Here is a 23901-nt window from a genome sequence, read left to right as displayed (position 1 = left end):
GAGGAGCATAATGAACCCAACGTTAGAGTAGCAGAACAAAACAAAAAAATTACAGCATATTTGTTGTACCGCCGCCGGGGCACCGTCTGACGGAGACAACAGGCGTGTTAACGCCAGAGGGTTGTAAAGAACGTCACGTCAGGCCGACGATTGGGAGGAAGGACTGTTTAATTACAGAGCGCGCATTGCCCCGTAGCAATGGTTCACAATATCGCCATCGCATGGCGCCATGCGACACATCCCATCGAAACCGAAACTGATCAAAGGTCATGAAATGTCCGACACCACATTATCTCCCCCTAGAACGAAAAGGAGATGTAAACTCTTGCGTACTTGCACAAGAGAAAGCGAATTGTACAAAACTAGTGCCACTGTATGCAATCACAGTTGTTTCGCACATTACACTGCGGCAAGGCACTGAAACTGACACATAGCAACACGCACAAGATATACCTGTAAAAATACAAAAAATCCCTGGTGCACATGACAATTTGGCAGAACATTTGAAAATATCTTGTAGGACATCACAAAATAAAATGGCATGACACAATAGCTATCACATGTGAGTTATATAAATTAGTATGCTCAAGGAACCTAATCTTTGTAACACGGTGGTTTTTTACGGCATCGCTTGGGACGACGGCATGCAGGAAAAAAAAGTGAAGGATTACCGATAGAGACTTATCCATCTCAAAAGATTTTGAGCCTTGCGGCTCACGTACATGCTCATTGTCAGAGAGCAGTAGGTATTCTGGAGTGTTCATACATGACACATCTGTACTTGAAACACGAAAAAATCTGCACTGGGGCTGGGCACATCAGCGGTTTCTTGTTAAGGGGCCTGTAAAGTGGTTTGTGAAAGACTCACTAACTGGGGCGTAGCAGGAGAACATGGTGGTGGGGAGTAAATCTGTTGCTTGTTGTTGTTGTTGATAGGGAGTAAATAACAAAATAAAAGAGCATTGTACAATAGTTATCACATGTGAGTAATATAAATTAGCATACTCAAGGACCATAATCCTTGTAACATGACCCATTCATACAGAAGGCATCTTTCCCCCTTTGAAAAAAACTGCACAAAAACAGCATCTTAGCCGTTTTTTGTGAAGGTGCCTGTAAGGTGGTTTGTGGAAAATTCACTAACTGGAGCATTGCAGGAAAACATGGAAGTGGGGAGTTATTTTCTTGCATGAATGAAGAAATAGGCAGAGGAAGCGAATTCTGCTGTGAAGTTGAGTTTTGCTCTGCATGAACCAGTACGAGCTTTCAAGCATTCCATACATTGCCATCACTCAGGCGGAATGAATTCAGTCCAAGTTGACTAGTCACTGTATATGGACCCTTGTACTACTTAATCTACTTGCCTGGAAGACGATCTTTGACCCTGTGGCCCACCTGTAGCTTAGGTGGCTTTGCTTCATGCTTTGAATCAATGCGTTGCTTAGTTGCCTATTGCTTATGGAATACTCTTGTTCTCACAGTATCCAATGTTGGCAAAAGAGCAGAAGACTTTGGGTGTAACCATGCATTGTTGATTCCAGAATGCCGTTGGCGATTATGCGAAAGTTGTGCAGGTTGAAAGCCTGTAGTAGCTTGAGGTGTAAAGCGATACGTGCCTAAGTACTCTGTAACAGCATATTTCAGTGGGCGGCATTCAAGTTGAGCGAGCTGAATTTGCTCTTTCAGAACTCTGATGAAACGCTCAACTTGGCCGTTGCCTTGTGGATAGTAGTTGAATGAGCAAAGACGCTGAATGCTTCTTTCTGAAAGGAAAGTTTCAAATAGTTGCGACTTGAACTGGGGACCGTTGTTCGTAACGATTGCCCCAGAGAAGCCTTTTCTACTGAAAAGTGCTGTCAAGAATGTAATTACGGCTTTGGAAATGATTGCGTAGCTAAAACAAACTTCTGGCCACTTAGAGTGGTAGTTTGCTAATGTAATAGCAAATGTGCAGTCAGATGGAGCGCGTTCAAGTGGACCTACAATGTCCATGCCTAGCTTTTCCCATGGTTTGCTTGGCCATGGAACAGGCTGTAGGTGTGCAAAAACAGGTTAAGCAGATTTATCAGCTGTTTGACATACAACTCAGTTGAGAACAGCACGTTAAACTTCACTATCCAACCCAGGCCAACAGTATCTTTCTCTAAGCCATTGCTTCATTTTGACTTCTGGGTGGCTGTCATGAGCCAATTGCACAAGTCTGTCACAGATTGATGTGGGAATGTTGACTGTGTCTACGTGGGAAAGTTATGTTTTTTACACAGGACAGCTCAATACAAACTGCAAAGTAGGGCAGTAGTTCTGGTGGCAGAGATTTCTTATCTGGCCATCCATTAGCAATGAACGCATGCACATGCTGCAATGTAGCATTTTTAGCAGTTGCTGCCTGTAGGTCAGCTTTGCTTATGCAAGGAGTAATGAGAGATATTATTTTTTCTTCTAGCTCTGGACAGTCTGGAAGCTGTAAAGGTAAATGGGAAAGTGCATCCACCACAACGTGATGTGACCCCTAGCAATACTGTTCAGTGAAGTTGTAGTATAACAGTCTGGCATACCAGCGTGAAATGCATTATGGGCATCAACCCTCTGATCCAAAAGAAAAAAATGTAACAAGAGCTTGATGATGAGTGTTTAATGTAAAATGTCTGCCCCATAAGTACACCAGCCATTTTTCCCAAGCAAAGAGGCAGGCTAGGTCTTCATGCCCACCAGCAGAGTATCTGCATTCAGCAGGAGGCAAAGTTTTGGAAACAAAAGCAATTGTAATTAACTGGTCATCTTTGCATAGTTGAAACACGACACCCAATCCTATGTTAGAAGCATCAGTCGTAATGAATATTGAAAGCTTTTCGTAAAAAAATAGCATGACTGGGTTTGCAGCTAGTACTTATTTTATATTGTTGAAAGCCAAATTAGCTTCCTTGGACCAATTGAAGGTGTGGCTTTTACGCAACATAAAACGCAGTGGTTCAACAACATCAGCATAATGTGGAAGGAACTTTGAGCAATAGGCAGCGAGACCAAAAAATGAATGATAGGTTTTACAATCTGTAGATGCAGGTAGATTAACAATAGCATGCACTTTAGATTCAAGAGGAGACAATTCTGTGGCACTGACATTGTGTCTTAAGATAAATTTGCTTGATGGCAAAAACACATTTGTCGTTTTGTTTCATTCCTGTGTTGCTTATGTGTCTTAGTACAACTTGTAAATTAGCATCATGCTCAGCACGCGTTCGCTGAGCATGATGCCAGCATGCAAGTAGGGCGGTGCCCTGTATATGCACCCAAAAAGGTGGCGATCCGCGTAGGAAATCGGTGGAGGGTGCCGATGAAGTATTGCCACGTTCCATTTCCCATGTTTTGTTATCGTCCCAAAACACTAAACAATTCTCAGCGTAACCGTGCCTGCAGTTGTTGAGAAGCTCCTGGACTGTAGTAGATCATTTCGATAAGATCACGCCTATTCTGTGAACTGTACAAATTATTCTGGAACCTACGCCACCGCCAGCGATAACGCTAGAACATTCGACGGGAAAAGTAAAAATGCCGACGCCCTTCGCCGCTTGTCAGTAGTTGATCGACGCCCGACGCTCCGTTCGCCGCTATCAGTCCAAGACTGCTACTGTAATCGGACTTTCCATTTACCGGGCACAGGTTTGCCCAAATAAACAGTTAAATTCCAACGCAAAGTCTCCTGTCTTCGGCCACATCACGACCCGGTGACAGTATGTAAGCTGCTTATTTCTTGTTCATCTTGACGCCAGTTTGTTGTATCGCAACCAGGGCACCGTCCGGTGGAGACAATGGGCACGTCAGCACCAATGAGCTGTGAAGAACGTCACGTTAAACCGACATACGGGGGGGGGGGGGGGGGACTGTTTATTCAGGGAGCGCGCATCAGCGCGTAGAAATGGTTCGCAATATCACCGTTGCGTGGTGCCATGCAACGCATCCCATCAAAACCGAAACTTACCGGAGGTCATGAATTGCCCGACACAACAATATCCACGGAGTGAATGATGATTGGTGGGGCAAAGTGTTCGTCAGTCCATTCCTGCTTTCGTCCGTACATTCCTTCTTGCTTTCACTTGTCCACGCGTCCGTCCGTGTGTTCGTCCATCTGTGTGACTATCTATCTGTCCGTGCGTCCATCCGTTTGCTTGTCTGTCTGTCTATCCGTCCGTCTGTATGTGCGCCCCTATGTCTGTCTGTTCTTGCATCCGTCAGTGCGTCCACCCACCTGTATGTTCGTCCATCCGTCCTTCTATCTAGTGAACACTCCAAGTACAGCCACCTCACACTTTTTCATTATGTATTCATCATATGCAAGTGCCACCATCCAGCGGACATTCTAAGAACTGCTCTTTTGGGTATGTGCCACCGGTGATTATTCACTACAACGAGGGATGCACAAGCCATGCTATTAGGAGGTTCGCCCCTAAAAGAGTGGTAGAAAAGAATCATGCCGCGAAAGTGTATGAGGGGGGTGACCGCAATCAGGTGACGTGGCATTGACAGCAATTACGAGAGTGGCAGAAAAGAGAGAAGCACAGGCCACCGGATTGAAGGTGGCGACCATGCTGAGTATGGGCATACCCCTATGATATTTTGAGAATAGCAAAGAAAGGATGAATTCTTGGGTTGTTCTCAGAAGGCAGGAGAACCATTCAAAAAACAGTTAAGCCTGAATGTACTTGAGTTTAAAATACACAACAGACTATTGCATAGGAGGAGCCAATCTAGCTCAGGAGGGGGGGTACAACACCTCCTGGGACCAAAAGCTTTCAGGAAGAAACTTGTATTGGAACATGAAAGTGTCATGGCAGGACGTCAGGGAGTTAAGAACACGCTTTCTAAAATTACCAAAGAATTCTTTTGGTCAGGAATTAAGTTTGAAGTTAAAAGATATGTAATGGAACGCTCCCTGGATTTCGTGCCGACCGGTTGTGCGCCCGCGCGCTCCGCGCGCTCGCGACCTTCAGCGTCATCGTAGCGCTGGCCGACTGGGCTCGTCCTACGTCATCTCCTGTCGCCGACGACCTTCGACGACAGCGCAGCTTTGATTTACTGGTCCTGCTCTACGCCATCTACAGACGCCGACACCATCTCTCGCAAGTGCACCCCGTCCTCGGACTCCAGTGACCGTTCTTCCATCTTTCCTGTCTCTCCTATCCCCTCAGTTTGTTGTTGCTTCTTCTTCCTCTTTCCTATACCATTACTTCTGCCCTTTTATCCCTCCTTAGCCCCATCCCTTTGTGAGCTCTGTGGCGGTGTCGCTCACTGAAGCAGACAATAACGGGGCTCACTTTTCTCTTCCTTTCTCTCAAGAACCACTTCAAAAGATATGTAAGGCCCTATCATGTGTGTCAGTGCACAGTACCAAAAAGAAGAGTAGACAAAGTTGACAAATGGAAGAGTAATGCGACAGGGTCTCACTCTGCAAAAACATTCATTCAGTGCGGAATATATTCAAAGAAGAGAGAATGTGGGGGCGAACTTTATGAGCAAATTTGTCACAAGCGGATGTTCTGCCACTCGGCCATGCCTCAGCTTTTATGATTGCTTTTGCGATTGGATCCGAAAAAATCGACAGGCCCTGATGATATCCCTTCCGCATTTCTCAGACGCTATGCTACACTGTTAGCCAGGTTCCTTGTAGTCATTTTGCAGAAATCCGTTTCGTCTGGTGCGATACCTGATGATTGGCGTATTGCACGTGTGACTCCTGTGTATAAGAAGGGTAACCGTCTCAATTTTTGTAACTATTGGCCCATCTCTCTCACCTGTAATTGTTGTAAACTGCTGGAACATATTATCGCAAAATACCTCAATAACTTTCTTCAATCCCAAAATATTATCACTGAGCACCAACGCGGTTTCCGACGAGGTCTTTCTACTACTACGCAGTTATTAACTACAATTATTGAATTTGCGAAGGCTCTAGATGCTGGTAGCCAGGTTGACGTGATCTTTTTGACCTCTCGAAGGCGTTCGACAAAGTTCCCCATAAAAAATTAATAATTAAACTGAAGTCAATTGGCGTTCCTTCAGATATAACAAATTGGGTCACATCTTACCTACTAAACCGTAAACAATACGTAGAGATTGAGGGTTCGTGCTCGCGTTTCTTAGACGTTTTTTCCGGAGTACCGCAGGGGTCCGTACTCGGTCCTGTTTTATTTAACATTTATATTAATGATTTGGATCAAGCAATAGATACCAGCGTATCAGTTAAACTGTTCGCAGACGACTGCAGTCTTTTCAAAGTCATAAACTCAACGGCAGATCAACAAGTTTTAAACAGAAGCATCGGTAACTTGGAAACTTGGTGTTCCGAGTGGAACATGGTAATTAATCTTGAAAAAACTGCTCACTTGTGTATCACCAACAAAATCAACAAGTTTCACTTTAAATATGATATAAAAGGGTCACAGATTACACAAGTCGAAGAATATAAATATTTGGGTGTTACAATTACCTCAAGCCTCAACTGGACAACCCATATAGTAAATACATGCTCTTCCGCACGTAAAAAGCTAGGGTTTCTAAAGCACCGATTAGCTAATGCCCCCAGTTCCTTAAAGCTTAAAGCTTACAAAACAATGGTAAGGCCTTCCTTGGAGTACGCCTCCGTAGTATGGGACCCTCACGCAAAAAACAATATACAAAAGATAGAGAAAATTCAGCGCCTGGCAGCCCGTTTTATTTACAGTAGGTATAGACGCCGCGATTCCCCCTCTTGCGATGTTGCAGTTGGCAAATCTTGAACCTCTTGAGGACAGACGACGAGCTGCTTGACTTAACTTACTCCGTCTAATATATTTTTCTAAACCCGAAATAAAGCCAGAAAACTACATGGTAAAAGATTCTTCCAGGCCTTCCCGTCACAAACACAGCTGTAGCATCAAGCCAATTTTCGCAAGAACTAATTTATACAAACACTCTTTTTTCCCGAAATCAATCTCTGAGTGGAATTTGTTGCCCCGAAACTCTACTCTTCTTTCCTTTTCACCATGAAATGCGCCTTGTGTTTCCTGGCTTTCACAATACTTGTTTGATTTAACAATTTGTTGTGTGCCTAAGAGTGTGGTGCTTTGCTTATGGATTGTGTTGCAGTGGGTGTACTCAGCCCTCTGGAAACGAGTATAATTTGATGGTGATTGCTATGTTTTTTTTACATTTCGTGTATACCAGTATCAATTTTGTTGTAACTTTGTTGTACTTTTGTTTTACCTTTGAACTTGCTGTACCTTTCCTGCTTGGACCTTAAATGGTTCGCAGTATATGATAAATAAATAAAATAAATGAGTAGAAGCTGTTGAGTACTACATGTACAAGGTATACATAGTGTACAAGGTGTACACAGTGTACAAAGCGTCAGAAGGGTGGTTTGCGAGGTTTCGAGAGCGACACGAACTTGTCTTCAGGAGTGTGTGCGGCGAAAAGGCCAGTGTTCACGAAAGCGTGACCACCGAGTGGAGAAATGTGAAGCTGCTGGAGCACATCGCCGCATATGAACCATGTGACATGTTCAATGCAGATAAAACTGCTCTATTTTTCAGAGCTCTGCCCGAAAAGACGGTGACTTTCAAAGGGGACGCGTGCATTGGTGGCAAGAAGTGCAAGCAAAGGATAACTGTGCTTCTTGCCGCCAATATGACTGGCACGGAGCGCTTGCCACTACTTGTCGTCGGGAAGGCGCTTAAACCACGTTGTTTTAAGAACGTCAAAAGCCTTCCTGTCGAATACACAGCGAACAGGAAGGCATGGATGACATCGGACATTTTTCGTGGCTGGCTGCAGCAGTTGGACCGGCACTTCCCGTCGAAGGACCGCAAGATAATTATGGTTGTTGACAACTGCAGTGCCCATAACTGTACAGTCGAACTGAAGAGCATCAAAGTAGTTTTTTTGCCGCCCAACACTACGTCTGCTCTTCAGCCGATGGACCAGGGTATCATTCACTACGTAAAGTCGAAGTACCGCAAGCACCTGCTAGAGCGAATGATCCTATGCTCAGAAGCTGGAAAGTTGTATCAAGTGGACTTACTCGGAGCAGTGCACATCATCGCCCACGTGTGGAAAAAACTCCGCCGCAAGTCATCGCCAACTGTTTTCGGCACAGCGGTTTTGTGAGGCCCGAGCATGCAGCAGTAGCTGACAATGGCATCGAGGAGGTGTCAGCCGAGTCCACTGATGATGACTGCCCGACTTTCGATGCTGTCCTTCCCACAAATGTGACCTTTCAGGACTACATCGCGATTGATCATGGTGTCGCCACGAGTGGTCTCCTGGCCGATCAAGAGATTATTAATGATGCCATGGGCGCCCATGAAGACCATGATTCCAACGAAGAATCATGCGAGGAGATACAGCCGCGCCCTCATCGCACCTCACGGGAAGTCTCGGAGGCGCTGTTAATATTAGAGGACGCTTGCCTGAACACTCCTGACAGCTTGCCTGCTGTTGGCCATTTGGAACAGTTAAGAAAAACTGTGATGTCAGCCGGAATCTGCGCGAAAACGCAGACGACAATTACAAAATACTTCAACAAATAAAGGTATGCTTCTGCAGTTTGATTTTAAATGTTGTTTTCCCTGTTCATTTGTTAATTCGGCATTCGGTTAATTCGGACAGTTTTTCTGGTCTCGTGAAATCGGAATTAATGAGCTTTTACTGTACTACGTGTACAAGGTTGGACAGGAAAAAACAAAACTTGTTAGAGCTAAGAGGTTCAGGTTGAAATGTGAAATACAGTCTGAATGATTGAGTGACAGCTATTGGGATTTAACATACCAAAACCATCATATAATTATGAGAGACGCTGTAGTGCAGGGCTCCGGAAATTTCAACCACCTGGGGTTTTTTAGCGTGCACCTAAATCTGAGCACAGGGGCCTACAACATTTCCGCCTCCATAAGAAATGCAGTCGCCGCAGCCAGAATTCGATTCCACGACCTGCGGGTCACCAGCCAAGTACCTTGTGTGAAATACAGTCTACGTTCGTTACAACCGACCTGGGTATAACGGACTTTTGGATACATCATCATCATCATCAGCCTGACTACGTCTACTGCAAGACAAAGGCCTCTCCCATGTTCCGCCAGTTAACCCGGTCCTGTGCTTGCTGCTGCCAATTTATACCCGCAAACTTCTTAATCTCATCTGCCCGCCTAACCTTCTGTCTCCCCCTAACCCGCTTGCCTTCTCTGGGAATCCAGTTAGTTACCCTTAACGACCAGCAGTTATCCTGTCTACACGCTACATGCTCGGCCCATGTCCATTTCTTCTTCTTGATTTCAGCTATGATATCCTTAACCCCCATTTCTTCCCTAATGACTCTGCTCTCTTCTTGTCTCTTAAGGTTACACCTACCATTTTTCTTTCCATTTCTCGCTGCGTCGTGCTAAATTTAAGCTGAACCCTCTTTGTAAGTCTCCAGGTTTCTGCTCCGTAGCTAAGTACCAGCAAGATACAGCTGTTATATACCTTCCTCTTGAGGGATAGTGGCAATCTACCTGTCATAATTTGAGAGTGCTTGCCAAATGTGCTCCACCCCATTCTTATTCTTCTAGTAACTTCAATCTTGTGGTTCGGCTCCGCGGTTATTACCTGCCCTAAGTAAACATAGTCTTTTACAACTTGAAGTGCACTATTACCTATCTCGAAGCATTGTTCATTTCCGAGGTTGTTGTACATTACTTTCGTTTTTTGCAGATTCAGTTTAAGACCCACCTTTCTGCTCTCCTTGTCTAACTCTGTAATCCTGAGTTGCAATTCGTCCCCTGAGTTACTCAGCAATGCAATGCCATCAGCGAAGCGCAGGTTACTAAGGTACTCTCCATTAACTCTTATCCCTAACTGTTCCCATACTAGGCTTCTGAAAGCCTCCTGTAAGCACGCGGTAAATAGCATTGGGGAGATAGTGTCCCCCTGCTTTACACCCTTCTTGATTGGTATTCTGTTGCTTTTTTTATGAAGCATAGCAGTTGATCCCCTGTATATTTCTTCCAGGATGTTTATATATACTTCATCGACACCCTGATTCCGCAGTGTCTGCATGACGGCAAATATTTATCCTGAATCAGATGCCTTCTCGTAACCTATGAAGGCTATGTATAGTGGTTGGTTATATTCTGAGCATTTCTCTATTACCTGATTGATAGTATGAATGTGGTCGATTGTTGAGTAGCCTGTTCCAAATCCTGCTTGTTCGTTTGGCTGATAGAATTCTAATGTTTCCTTTACTCTGTTAGCAATTACCTTTGTAAATAGCAGGTATACTACAGAGAGCATGCTAATCGGCCTGTAATTTTTCAAGTCCTTGTCATCTCCTTTCTTATGTATTAAGATGATGTTAGCATTCTTCCAAGACTCTGGTACTCTTCCCGTCATGAGACACCTCGTAAACAAGGTGGCTAGTTTTTCTAACACAATCTGTCCTCCATCTTTCAGCAGATCTGATGTTACCTGATCCTCACCAGCAGCTTTGCCTCTATGCATGCTCTCTAAAGCTTTTCTGACTTCTTCTATCATTACTGGTGGGGCGTCATCTAGGTTACTGCTAGTTCTTATAGTATTAAAGTCGTGGTTGTCCCGACTACTGTACAGATCTCTGTAAGATTCCTCCGCTATTTTAAATATCCTATTCATATTGGTAGTTATTTTGCCTCCTCCTTTGTCCCTTAGTGCATACATCCGATTTTTGCCTATCCCAAGTTTCCTCTTCACTACTTTGACGCTTCCTCCGTTTTTTAGAGCGTGTTCAATTCTCTCCATGTTATACCTTCTTACATTGGATACCTAACGCCTATTAATCAACTTCAAAAGCTCTGCCAGTTCTATTTTGTGTGTTGTACTTGAGACTTTCATGATTTGACGCTTCCTAATGAGATTCTTCGTTTTCTGAGAAAGCTTGCCAGTGTCCTGTCTAACTACCCTGCCTCCAACTTCCACTGCACACTCTGTAATGATACTCATCAGATTATCATTCATTGTATCTATGCTAAGGTTGGTTTCCTCACTAAGAGCCAAGTACCTGTTCTGAAGCGAGACTCTGAATTCCTGTACTTTCCCTCTCAGTGCTAGCTCATTGATTGGCTTCTTGCGTATCAGTTTCTGTCGTTCCTTTCTCAAGTCTAGGCGAATTCGAGACCGTACCATTCTATGGTCACTGCATCGTACCTTGCCAACCACTTCCACATCCTGCACGATGCCTGGGTGTGCACTCATTATAAAGTCTATTTGGTTCTTATTTTTGTCATTAGGGCTCCTCCATGTCCACTTGCGGTTTCCTCGTTTTTGGTAGAAGGTATTCAAAATTCGTAAATTATTGCGTTCTGTGAATTCTACCAGTAGCTCTCCTCAGGCGTTTCTAATACCGATGTCATAATCTCCTACTGCCTGGTCTGCAGCCTGATTCTTCCATACCTTTGCATCAAAGTCTCCCATCAGTATTCTATACTGTGTTTTTACCTTACTCATTGCCGATTCCACGTATTCATAGAAGTTTTCAACTGAAGCGTCATCATGGCTGGATGTAGGCACGTAAGCCTGTACCACCTTCATCTTGTATCTCATATTCATTTTAATTACGATACCTACCACCCTTTCATTAATGCTATAGTATTCCTCTATGTTGCCAGCTATGTTTCTGTTATTTCGCAACCCCACTCCCAGTTCTCTTCTGCCAGCCAAGCCCCGATAGCAAAGGACGTGCCCATTCTGTAGCATCGCATAGGCCTCATCTGTCCTCCTAACCTCACTGAGCCCTATTATATTCCATTTAACACATTCTAGCTCCTCGAATGGTACAGCTAGACTTCCCTCACTAGATAAGGTTCTAGCGTTAAACGTTGCCAAGTTCAGGTTCCAATGGCGGCCTGTCCGGATACAGAGATTCTTAGCACCCTCTGTTGCGTTGCAGATCTGACCACCACCGTGGTCAGTTGCTTCGCAGCTGCTGGGGACTGAGGGCCGTGAGTTATTTGACGTATGCATGTGGGAGATAGTGGCCAGATACTGCACCAGGGTGGCCAATCCTTCTCTGGTGAGGGAGTGCGTTCCTGGCGGTGGTTACCGGTGAGGCCGCACCCCTGGCCTCGTAATGCAGATCCATCACCACGCGGATTTTTTTTTCACCGGAATTTGAGCCACGGACCTTTTGCATGCGAGGCGGATGCTCTAACCACTACGCCATCGCTGCTTTCGGATACAATCTAACATTATTCAGCCTAAGTTTGTTATGTGCAATAAATTAATGGAGCAAAGTTCACTTTTAGCAGACTGCGATACAACGAACTATCGCTTACAGTGGACGAAATTAGCGGCATTTTTTTTCGAAATCGCTCGCATATAGCGGACTTTTGCTATGTTAATACGAGCTGATAACAGATTTGACCACCCAGATTTCTGCTAGCGAAACCCACAGTAATTTTAAATTGCAGCTGGCAACATAGGTGGCTTTCGGCCAAGCCTAGCCTCCAGCCAAGCCAGTCTGAGAGCACGTTGGTGAGGTTATGCACGGACCAACGCCTCCTCTAGAAAGATGCCTACGACTTGAGCCGAAAAGCTGGTTCCCGGCCCTCTCCTGTTCTCTCTTCCTCCGCTGCCGAAACAGTGTGAGCATCGAGCGCTCACTGCGGCGGCCGCTTTAAACCTTGTTGCCTCCGATGTTAAAGAATGTCTATTGCTGTCTCATAAGCAGCACGGTCGTGTCCTCGTGATGGCGTCACTTCGGAATCGAGCGGAGGTAGTAGTGTCGGCTGTGAGTGCTCCTTGCGGAGAAAGCACTGAACTATGAGGAACCTTTCGTCCCCATAAGAAAGCGTGCGATGTCGGAGGCATCTTTCAAGAGGAGGCGTTGCACAGACGTAGCTAGTTGATGCCATTTTTGTCGTTGTGTTCCTGTGTTTGACTGTTCTGTCTATTCGCTCATTTCAACGTAATGGCTTCAAGAAAGCAGAAGCGAATTTTGCTGAATGACAAGCTCAAGATAGTGAACGCGGTTGCGCATGATGAGGCACAGGCAGATATCGTAAAACAATGAGACTGTCCAAGCAGACCGTGAGTTCAATTGTGAATAATAAGAGTATTGCTGGCAAGCAAGTGTCAAGGGAAATTAATCCCAAGCGCTTTAGACTCCGCGAGGTGACTTACCCAGACGTTGAGTCCGCACTACTGGTGTGGCTGCGTGATGCTCGATCTCGCTACTAGTGAATGGATTCTTACTGAGGAAGTGGGCCGAACAGCTAGCTTTGGTCCTAGGATACGACGGTGTCACTTTCAGTAACGGATAACTGGAGCGCTTCAAGGCAAGGAATGGCGTCGCATTCATGCAAGGTTGCGGTGAACACAACAGCATTAGTGTCAACACTGTCACCGAATGGCAAACAAATGAGCCACCAGCCCTTCTTGCCAGATACAGTGAGGACGTATTTAATGCAGATGAAAGTGGTTTATTTTATAAGGTCAAGTCGAATAGAAGCTACATAGTTTCCGGCAGGCACTGTCACGGTGGTAAGCAATCCAAGCGTTTGTGTTATCTTGTTCTAACATGACCGGCACTGAGAGAAACCTGTTGGCGATTGAGAAATCCAAGCAGCCTCGCACCTTGTGGCACATAAAGAATACACCAGTTGAGTTGACTCATATGACAAAGGCATCATTGACAAAGAACATCTTCAATGCCTGGCTATTGCAGTTCGACCGGGGAGATGATAAGCAGAAGAAGGTGCTAATCTTTCTGGACAACTGCTACAGCCACATGAAGCCACCTTAGATAGAAGCAATTGAGCTGGCCTACTTTCTGCCAAATGCGACCTTGGTACTGCAGCCGATTGACCAAGGAGTCGTGAATTTTGTGAAGGCTGCATACCGTACTAACCTTGTCGAACACCTGCTCTTTGACATGCAGAATAATCAGGCATCGAATATAGATGTCAGATTTCCTGTGGACGTGTTGGCGTACGTTTGGCAGCAAGTCAGAGGAATAGTAATTAAAAATTGCTTCAAGAAGACTAGTTTTCAACAAAATGATGGCAGTGCCGACAACAGCGCAGATGAAGAGTTGTGTGTCCCAGATGAAACATCAGACCCATCGGTGTGGCCTCAAGTCAGGGAGGCATTCGGGGCAGACAGCTTCTCTGATTTTGTCAGGTTTGACAACGGTGTCATTGACAATAAGGAGCTGACTGACGAGGTGGTGAGAGTGATGATCGAAGCCTGTTCTGAGATGTCATCAGACAACAGCGAGCAAGAAGACAAGTCCCCTGCAGTAAAGCTGACTTCACCGCAGGTGATTGACTGCATTGATGAATTGAAGGCATACTTCCAGCTACAGCAAGATCACTGCAGTGTTGAAGTGTTGCAGCTGAGTGAAATGTGGCGCAAAGTGATAACATAATCGCACAAGGGTGCTCATCAATCGTTGATCACCAATTTTTTTTTAAAGTTCTTGTTTGTGTTTTGCATTAGATGTTCATCACTCATTGCAGTAACGTTGTTAAGCATCACGATCATGATTTGAAAGCAAGATGTTGCGGTGCTCTGAGCAGGTGAGTATCACTGTCAAATCGCTTCCGGCAATAAGTAGCCCTACTTCAGCAGATATGTCATTGCGGCCGCACAAAAAAGAATCAATTTGAAGCCGATCAACAGGAACCGATGAAAAAGCATTTTATTAGTGGGCTAAGCTTTGCTGCTGCGCAGGAGCCACATGGCATCCCTGCATATACTGTAACGACACTGTGCTGCAATTTTGTTAATAGCCGCTGCTAGTATGTGTAATCATGCTGGCGAATACAACCAGATCCCCCTAGGCTATCCCATAAGCTGATCGAATTCGTCAAAAAACAACGCACGCATGCATGCCCCCCCCCTCCCCCCTCCCTCTTGCCATGAGGTATGGATATTACGGACTTCGGATAGAAAGGACTTATTTTGCCAGATTATCATGCTCCGTTGTAACGAGAGTAGACTGCAGAGGTTGTAGTATGTACAGCGATATGTTGGCTTGTTGTGTGTGGTGTATAAAATATTAGAGACAGTACACTTGTATAAGTGTTGTGAAGTGATCAGTGAAGTGTGTATATGTGACAAGTAGGTGGTGAAGTGTTAAGTGGAAAATCCTGTGAAATGACAAGCATTATCACAAGTGGTCAAGATATACTGGCGAAAGAACAAGAGAAGGCTTTTTGTTTTTGAGAAAACAAAAGCTTCAGAAAAAGGGGCCCAATGTGATGAGAAAAGAGAAGGCGAAGATGACGAAGTGGGAAGCAAAGCTCGCAGAACAGGCGTAAGCGCGTGCAGGGCGTAGCACACAGCTCGAAATGTGTGACATGAGCTGGAATGCCAGATAAATATGTGTTAAGCTGGCATTGCTTGCATAGCTAGCAAAAAAGACGGTCACATCGGTAGCTATGTTTTACCGACAGGCGCAGCGGATGTTCGAATTCGGAGGCTGCGATGCTGGCATTCCATGGCGTGACCGTTGACCTCGGCTATGCTCGAGCAAGGCTCCTCAGAGGCGCTGCAGCATCTTCTCGCTGGTGCAGATGCACCCACCACAGTCTCCCTTCAAATGTTGGCCTAAAGCAAGCCATAGGACACCGCGTTGTCACTTCAAAAGGGCCAGTCTCATCCTAAGACTAACAGACAACAACAAGGTGCCACGTCGCCGACTGCAACCTGGGACAGGCTTAGGGCAGCGTAGCATGATCGTTATGCAACTGAGCGATGATTTCAGCAGGATTTTTGGAGTCAAGTAAGACCCTTTCATTAGGGCTATGATTAGATGACAAGGCCTAGGTGTGATGAGTAAAGGAGAGGCACGAGGCGCGTGCCAAAAGTGCAAGTGTGGCGACAATGCATGAGGAGAAAAAAGTAACCCAAGGGCATGCACACCAGCCATGTTGACACAGGAGATTGGTTGGAAAAAGGCTCGTAGCACGTGACCCGAGCCCTGAAGGAAAATCCCAGAGGATGAGCTAGCACTGTGCGTTGTGGCTTCGAGCTGTGAAGGTGTGGGAAACGAGCGTCGCTACAGCAATGGGTGCAGCATAGCCGCCCGGTTCTGAAAAATGTCGGCATGAGAGGCCTGTGAAGTGGCCACCGACCTTGAGGGTCCCGAGTGAGGCTACCCGAACTTGCTGCACCCTTGCCAGGCAGGTCTAGGTAGACTTGCAGCTATCCCACTTAGTGCCAGGATGGTAGCAGCCCACACCAGTCAGCAGAGTGGAGATGTTAGCAGGGGAGTTAGCGAGGCTGAAGATTGAGACGAGGACTGGGACACGAACAATGAGGACGAGGGGCTAGTTCGATGGGATCAACTGACAGTGATCGTAAGAAGTGGAACAGCTCGTCACGAAGGACTCGACTTAGCGTTGACACAGCAAAGGGCAACGAGTCGCAATGCGATGAACTGTAAGAACAGTGTTGATGCCATATTCGCTTAAGGCTAGCAACAAATTTATATTTCGCTTCAGTCAGTTAGGGTTTCAACATGTATGCAGATTGTTATTGAGTCATTGATTATTATTGAGTTAATGAGCACTTTATTGCTAATTCTGTGAATTGGTTTTGTTTTGTACAGGGTGTGAAGCGTGAGACAGGCGTGCGATTTTCCATGCAATGCGGCGTGCGGTGCGACGATGCGACAGCCGGAGTGGTGACGTTTCGTGACATCTCGTGACATATCATTGCATCGCACCGCCGCATAGCCGGTGCGGCGAGCATCAAACTGGCCAGATATTTTCGTTACCGCATCGCACTGCCGCATTGCAGCAGCCAATCAGAACGCAAGCAGCCGAGTGACGTCACGCCGCTAGTGGCGCCATCTCCTTGTAGCTGCTCCCATCACCCGTGATCTAGGCCAGTTCAAGCGAGTTGATGGAGCGGTGCGAGCGTGGATTCGCTGACATTGCCGACTGCGGCGGCGTGACAAACATCGAGTACATTTCCCTGCATGGTGACGTGATATCATTCCGGATTGAATAAATTGATGTTTAAATTGTGCCATTTCTGCACGGCAATGCCCGTTTTGAAACCGTTAGCGAGACCGAAGATTGTGAGCAGCAATGCAAGGTCAGTTGGCAGGTAAACACGGCTACCAGCATTTCTGCGCTGGTTTGCTTTGATTCCACCTTTGGTCTTCACATCGATGGCATCGAGAAAGTATTAGCGTATGCAAACGCATTACATATGAGTGCAAAGTTCAACAACGTTGTCAAAAACAAGTGCTCGATGATGAGCTCCCTTAAGAACGGCGTAGGTGACGGCAGGCGCCCGCCATGCTAGGCCTACCTGTCGGAGTCGTGATTAATCAGCTGTTACCGCTGTTGTGATGCGCTTGTCGTTCACGAAGACCTTTTATTCATTATTTTTTTATGGAACGAAGCGCGGCTGTGCAATGTTGCTTGTTTCGAGCTTCATTATGAGGATACAAAGTCGTCCGACCCCGCATGTCGAGGCGCCCCGTGGGGGTGGAGCCAGTCGCTGAGAGCTTCTTCGCCCCCGCTGCACCATGCACGCCGCACCATGCGACACCGCACGCTGCATCGCACGAAAAATCGCACGTCTGTCTCACGCTTAAAGTGTGTTCGTCTTGCCAGGCCTGTCTCCCATTTCTCTCAAATCCATCTTTTCCAAGTTTTCCCGAGATAAATTCAAGACACTAGGTGGCCAGACTGAAGTTAAGGACAACAGTTAGACTGTAGTTAGGTGCAGTTAAAACTGATGAATTCACTTTTAGAGATTTTGCTAGTAATATTCTAGGTTTTCACTGTTTGTTGTTTGTTTATTCAGTGTCAAGCTTTCTTTTCTAGTTTTTCTTCTTTTTGTTAATACACTGTGTTTGCTGTGCTGACCAGCGTCCTCAGAATCTATCTCCACTAACACTTGCTTACGAGATCCCTGACAGCCACCATGATGATGATGATGAAACCCACAAGCTTCCGTAACATCGTATACTTAGACCCAGCAGAGGACTTACAGGCATCATTGTAATTTTTGATGTTGCCTAATCAAATTCCAAAGTGGCAACTGTGTATGTGGGTTGATACCAATCCAGTGATGTGGGCTCTGTGAAAAGCTTCTCCCGACGATACTTTATGCCATACAAGGCATTTGGACAACCCGGAACACTATAATGCGAGCTTATCTCCAACAGCATTACTAATGCACAGTGGTGTTGCATGCAACCTAAAGTCATTCATGTACTGCACCTTAAACTTTACTATGTATGCAGACAAACTGTGGAACATCATTTTCAGCTTGTTTTATCAATTCTCTTCAGATGCATTTTCACCAGCATGGGGTGCTTTCAGCATCAGGTCAACATTCTTCTTTTGAAGGGGGGTACTGTCACGCACCCTTACTTCTCAACTTTACCTACTAAGGTTTTCTGCATAAAATTCAGCCGATTCCACGCACCTGGGAATCGACATTATGCGAAGCATGTGGAGGGAAGGTGACCGTGTTGCAATTTTTTGTTGAGCGACACGTCATGAAATGATGCTGAATATATATATATATATATATATATATATATATATATATATATATATATATATATATATATATATATATATATATATATATATATATATATATATATATATATATATATATATATAATATATATATATATATATATATATATATATATACATATATACAGATGTTGCACGCACAGACATATGTTCAAGAGTTGCAGATGTTTATAATACTAATTGTTTGCACTTGTGCAACGATGTCAACTGGAACATGCGTATCAGCAAAACCAGAAGTTGATATAAAGCGCTGATGCTGGCCCTGGAAACTGCTATATAAATTGACTTCAGTGCATGACACCTTACCACAATTGACGTTAGCCCAACGTGACGGCTGTATCAAACATATGTAATGTTTATACAATTGGGTAGCAGTACTGCAACCACTATTGACGTTTCATGAAGATTACCGTCGATTTGAAAAGTAGTTCCGAGACCTTGCGTAGCTCTGTGGTAGAATGTTTGACTACCACGCAAAATTCTTGGGTTGGGTTCCTGCTGGGACCCTGAAGCTTTTTATTTGCATTCGTTGGGTGGTCAGCATTGCCAATGTCAGACTTTTCTTACACCACTGACATTTATTCTATGCCTTAGTTGGGTCGACGCTACCGATGTCGACTTTTCTTACACCACTGACATTTATTCTATGCCTTAGTTGGGTCGACGCTACCGATGTCGGGTATTGCTAAACGCTGTTGCGTTAGAATTTACCATGAGGGTTTTCGTCGTTCCTGGGTAGATACTAAGTGTCAGTCACCTGTGGCACATACCCGCATACTAGTGGCACATTCCTGCCCGTGTGTACGTGCCACTGTTTGACGGGAAGTGTTTGCCGACGTACGCAATGGGATATTGACATTATTCATGTCTTGACCAGCAAGTCATATTCATCAAACCATCTTACCCTCCCATGCTAATTTTGGTTCACGCCAAGTTAATGGGGTGACCACGAGAGCACCCAAACGTAAGCAGCTAGCTAGATAGATACGCTCAAAGTCACCGAAGTTCACCAAGAAATGCTTCACATTTAAAACTGTTAGCTCCACTAAGCACAGAACACATAGTAAAGTTTGAGAAGCTTCATAATTGTTTCAGAATGTCACCAACAGCTCAAAGATTTGACCACTGCTGTATAAAAGACGATGCGTTCCAACCAGATTACCAACAGGTGACGACTGTAATCACTGCTATCAACGTACAAAATGCATTGCTTACACTCTGAGGTTGTCCAGACACAGCTGATAAAGAGCTTCGTCTCTACTAGGCCAAATGCCACATTCCTCACCATCACAGCCACATGACATACAACTACTGCAAACACAGCATGGAAAATTCTGGCCAAAAGACTTCAATAAATAGATGGAAGATTACTAGATTCAGCTCAATCCAAGTTTTGAATTGGTTTATCCTAACTTTGACACCTGCAAGGAATATTCATTAAAAGAATGCAATGTTAGCTGGGTTGATGCATAGCTTAACAAAATATTTGTGGCGCAATCGAGACAGAAAGAGAAGCCGAGAGAAGATGGGATAGGGCACCACAGTATTAACTAGTTTATTTTTTGCACATCCCCAAATACATGTTTCCAGATACAGTAAAACCTTGTTATAATGAACCAGAATATAACGAACTAATAGATATAAGGAAGAAATCGTAATTCCTTTTGAAATTTCCATAGATATCCGTATAGTTAAAATCTCATTTTATCAAAGCAAAAATTTTCTCACAATGAATATAACGAACCATTCTTCGTCTGCAATGAGCATTTACTGATCAATTTGGTATACATTAATTTATTATATCTCAGTGCCTAGGATGGTTTACGCCTCATCAAAGCGGCGGTAATTCAAAGTTCATGCCTTGTGCTCCCTGGAAGCTGCCTGCCGCCTGCCAACACGTGTGGGAGCGAGTCTCCCTGCCTTCCTTTTCCTCAGGAACTAATGGACTTGTCTGCGCAGCAACTCTGCGAGCATGTGCGTCAGTTGGCCTCTCCTGTTCTGTAAAACCTGTGGTGTACACGTATCCCGAAGGAGTACGGCCACCAGCGTGGGTCCGGTCTTAGCGAGCCGCAGGGCACGCGTTAACAGTCGCCGTGGCGAGAACACGATACTGCTCAAACTCGCAACACTTTATTGTGGCAACACCAAACGCAGTACAGCCCGTTGCAAAAAGGCGCGGCGGGAAAGCAAGTAGGCTTATCCACGCCACGGGCACAAAGTACTACACAGGGTGCCACGAGCACGTCTCCGCGGTAAAGGTGATCCACGGAGACACCGGGACCAAGGCCCGGTTGCTCGAGCGAGGGCAAAGGCACTCGCGTTGGCTTCGAAGGGAGACGGGTCGGCGTAGCTAGGCTATGCACTAGGACACCGTACTACCCCTCGGCCGTGCGTACGCAGCGGGGCAACAAAAGGTGAGCGTTCGCCTCGGGCGCGAGGCGCCGTCAGCGAAGTCTGACGAGCCCCGAGTGATGGGAGTCGACGGACTGAAAAGATAGCGTGGCTCACCGTTTGCTGTCCCGGAGAGTATCTGACCACTCCCGACGCAGCGCGGGAAAACCTCTCAGGAGTCCCCGCGCGCGGCGCCACAGTCAACATCCGCTTCCGGGTGAGGGAGTTAAACGTCACTCCGCTCTCCCACCACGGCAGACAGCAAAGGAGGGCAGACATGTCGGGACATGAGAACGGCAGAATAGGCGGCAAAGCCCGCGCAAAGGCAGAAGGCTAGCCTCAATTCCCATAAACTTGTTGACTCGCTTGCGCATTTGACTTCCTGTCCCCCTTCAGCTTCCCGCCAGAGCCTCGCACGCCACCGTGGCGACGGAGAACATGGCGTTCATCCTTGTCGCTCGCTGTGGAGCCGTCGGAGCCGATGTATGTCGGAGCCGATGCTGATAGAGAAACAACCGAACAGTTGTCAGATGCAGAAATTGTGCCGGACATGCATGACGACAGTGACGAATGGGTCAACACCCGAAAGCCTAATGTTGGCGAACACGACCTCTGCACAAAAGCTGGATGCTACAGACCTGCTGTGCTGCTTCATTGGTGCTTACGATAATGGCGAGGACAGACTCGAAATAGCTGCTGCAGGTGAGAAAGCAGCCATCCACCTGAGGAAGAGTAGACAAAGTCAACAATGTTAAAAACTATTTTGCTTTGAAGTGATCTGCCAGCTGATGTGCTGAATTTGGTGGAAACAAAGTGCATTGTTCTTTATTATTTTGCTATTTTTTGCCTTCTGACAACCATTTTTCTCTGCGCGGCAGACTTCTGTGATATTCGATAATGTATATATTCTTTTGCTGGCTAATTGTCAGTAAAAAAGAATATTGACTATAACAAACTAATGGTTATAGCGAAGTAATTACGACTCCTCCTTTAACTTCGTTATAACGAGGTTTGACTGCATGCACACACAAAGAGATGATCTTGATGAGGGAACATAGTTGCACAAGCAACTGTGTGATAGTTAATTGCTTATGCTGTGTACCCTCTTTTTGTGTACATATCTGGATGCTTATATATTTCGGTGATGTGCAGAATGTGAACTAGTTGAAGGTCTAGCACCCTATCCTGTCTTCCCTCGTTTTTTTTTTCCTGTCTCAGTTGTGCCGCAAGTATTTTTTGTTAAACAAGCAAAGAAGTTAAATTTTGATGAATATTGGTGAGGCCTTTTCAGGCCAAATAGTGGCATTTGGTTCCGAGTAAACAAAATGTCTGACCCCTGAAGCACCAGCTGCACTTTTAACTAGACGTTATGAACAAAAAATTGGTATTAGTACATAAGCAGCCTTTATAATACAGTCCAGCTCTAATTATACACGGTAAAGACTCACTTTCATTGGATGAAGGGCGAACGATGAACTCCCTGCTCTTGTTGGCATCCAGCACTGAAACCTTTCAAAACCTGGGACCTGGTGTAAAGCAAGAAGATGATTTGGTTTTATTTATTTTGTAATGATATTTATTTATTTATTTATTTATTTATTTATTGTACCCTCACGGCCAGAGGCATTGAAGAGGGGAGGGGGTTTACAAAAAATGGATTCAGAAGGTGAGTAAAGGGGAGTACAGGATTCAACGTTTACTGAATAATCAATTTTAGTTGATAACAAAGTTAGGACACAAAAGCCGAACAAAAGAGATCTAGTGTACATATTTTAAATAAGCTTAGTATACATCTAGCTACAAAACACATCAGAACACGCAAGAACATAAAAAAAACGAAAAAGGCACACGTCATAAGTAACCTCAGTTTACAATGTTTGTTAGTACAGCGCGAAACAGCTGATAATCAGTAATCGCAGCAGTCACTCCAGGAAGCTGGTTCCAGTCTTTGCTGGTGCGTGGGACAAAAGATTCTGAACACGTTCTTGTTTGGCATATCGGTATACCAACTATCGGTATACCAACAAAGCCCTTGCGGGCTATTAAAAGCACAATATACAATATTGTGTATAAATCAGTTTGTAACGATGCTCAAGCACTTCAGCTGACTCACAATCGACAAATACGCTGAAGTCGAGCTTGTCCCTGTCAATAATTTTACGAGGCTGAAATAGAAAAACTTGAAAAGTTGAAGGTCACTTGGTAAATTCCAAAGTTTTTTTTTTCGGCGAAAGCAAGTGGACATGTGACTGACTATGCCACATATGTCCCTTTGCCAGCATATGATTGCTGAAGCCTCAGCTGGCACCATTACGGCGCACAGGCAGACAGCTGGTCGGACGCCGCGAATATGAGCCATTAAATACATCCATTCTTATGGCACACAGTAAAATAGCATATGAATGATTTATCAACTGTGGCACCTAGGCAGGAGAGTACCTGAACAAAATGCAGTTGGCATAGACACTTCAGACGTGGGAGTTGTCTGCGCATAAATAAATTTTTAAAGTTAGCCCTGTGAAGTAACACGATCACTGAATGCGTCCTCCAGTAGCACGAAACCTGGCTGCCATTCGTTGAATTTGTTCTAGCTCACAAACAAGCTTTTGACTATGCGGATCCCAGATAACAACATATTGTAGGGTTGGATGTACTACTGTACTATAAAAAAAATTAAGCCATCAGCTTTCTTTCAGAGATAGCATCTCTCAACTTTTTTCACTCATTTCACATTCAGCCCATTTCACAGAATACCCATTTCACATTCAGCCAAACCGCAAATACATTCAACATGCTTATTCCAGGTTGGATAAAAAGTAATTGTAACACTGTGATATTTTATCTGACTAGATCACTTTTTTTATATTACAGCGAAAGCTGTTATGAGATCACAACAAGGGTCAATTTCGGCGGTGTACTTGTTCGCTGCCGTCAGACTTTGTAACCACTGTCGAGTGAA

The 23901-nt window shown here is 45.1% G+C and overlaps 1 protein-coding gene and 1 long non-coding RNA gene across 7 annotated transcripts in view; one reads left to right on the top strand and one right to left on the bottom strand.

Annotated features, from left to right (window-relative positions):
- Positions 1–23901, bottom strand: part of LOC119174040 (intermembrane lipid transfer protein VPS13A) — a 1344268-nt gene that overhangs the window by 663158 nt on the left and 657209 nt on the right. For all 6 annotated transcript variants that reach the window (XM_075894208.1, XM_075894209.1, XM_075894213.1 and 3 more), the window contains 2 exons: positions 22391–22468; positions 21581–21664 (listed from right to left, as the gene is read on the bottom strand). In XM_075894208.1, coding sequence (XP_075750323.1) covers positions 21581–21664; positions 22391–22468 — 162 coding nt within the window. The remainder of the gene's footprint in view (positions 1–21580; positions 21665–22390; positions 22469–23901) is intronic.
- Positions 1–23901, top strand: part of LOC142817156 (uncharacterized) — a 63979-nt gene that overhangs the window by 4882 nt on the left and 35196 nt on the right. The gene's annotated exons all lie outside the window — the stretch shown is intronic.

Source organism: Rhipicephalus microplus, chromosome 5 (genome assembly GCF_043290135.1).
Source record: "Rhipicephalus microplus isolate Deutch F79 chromosome 5, USDA_Rmic, whole genome shotgun sequence".
In the NCBI taxonomy this organism is placed as follows: Eukaryota; Metazoa; Arthropoda; class Arachnida; order Ixodida; family Ixodidae; genus Rhipicephalus; species Rhipicephalus microplus.
Note: the sequence above shows the minus strand (reverse complement) of the source record. Positions and strands in the feature narration are given on the sequence as shown.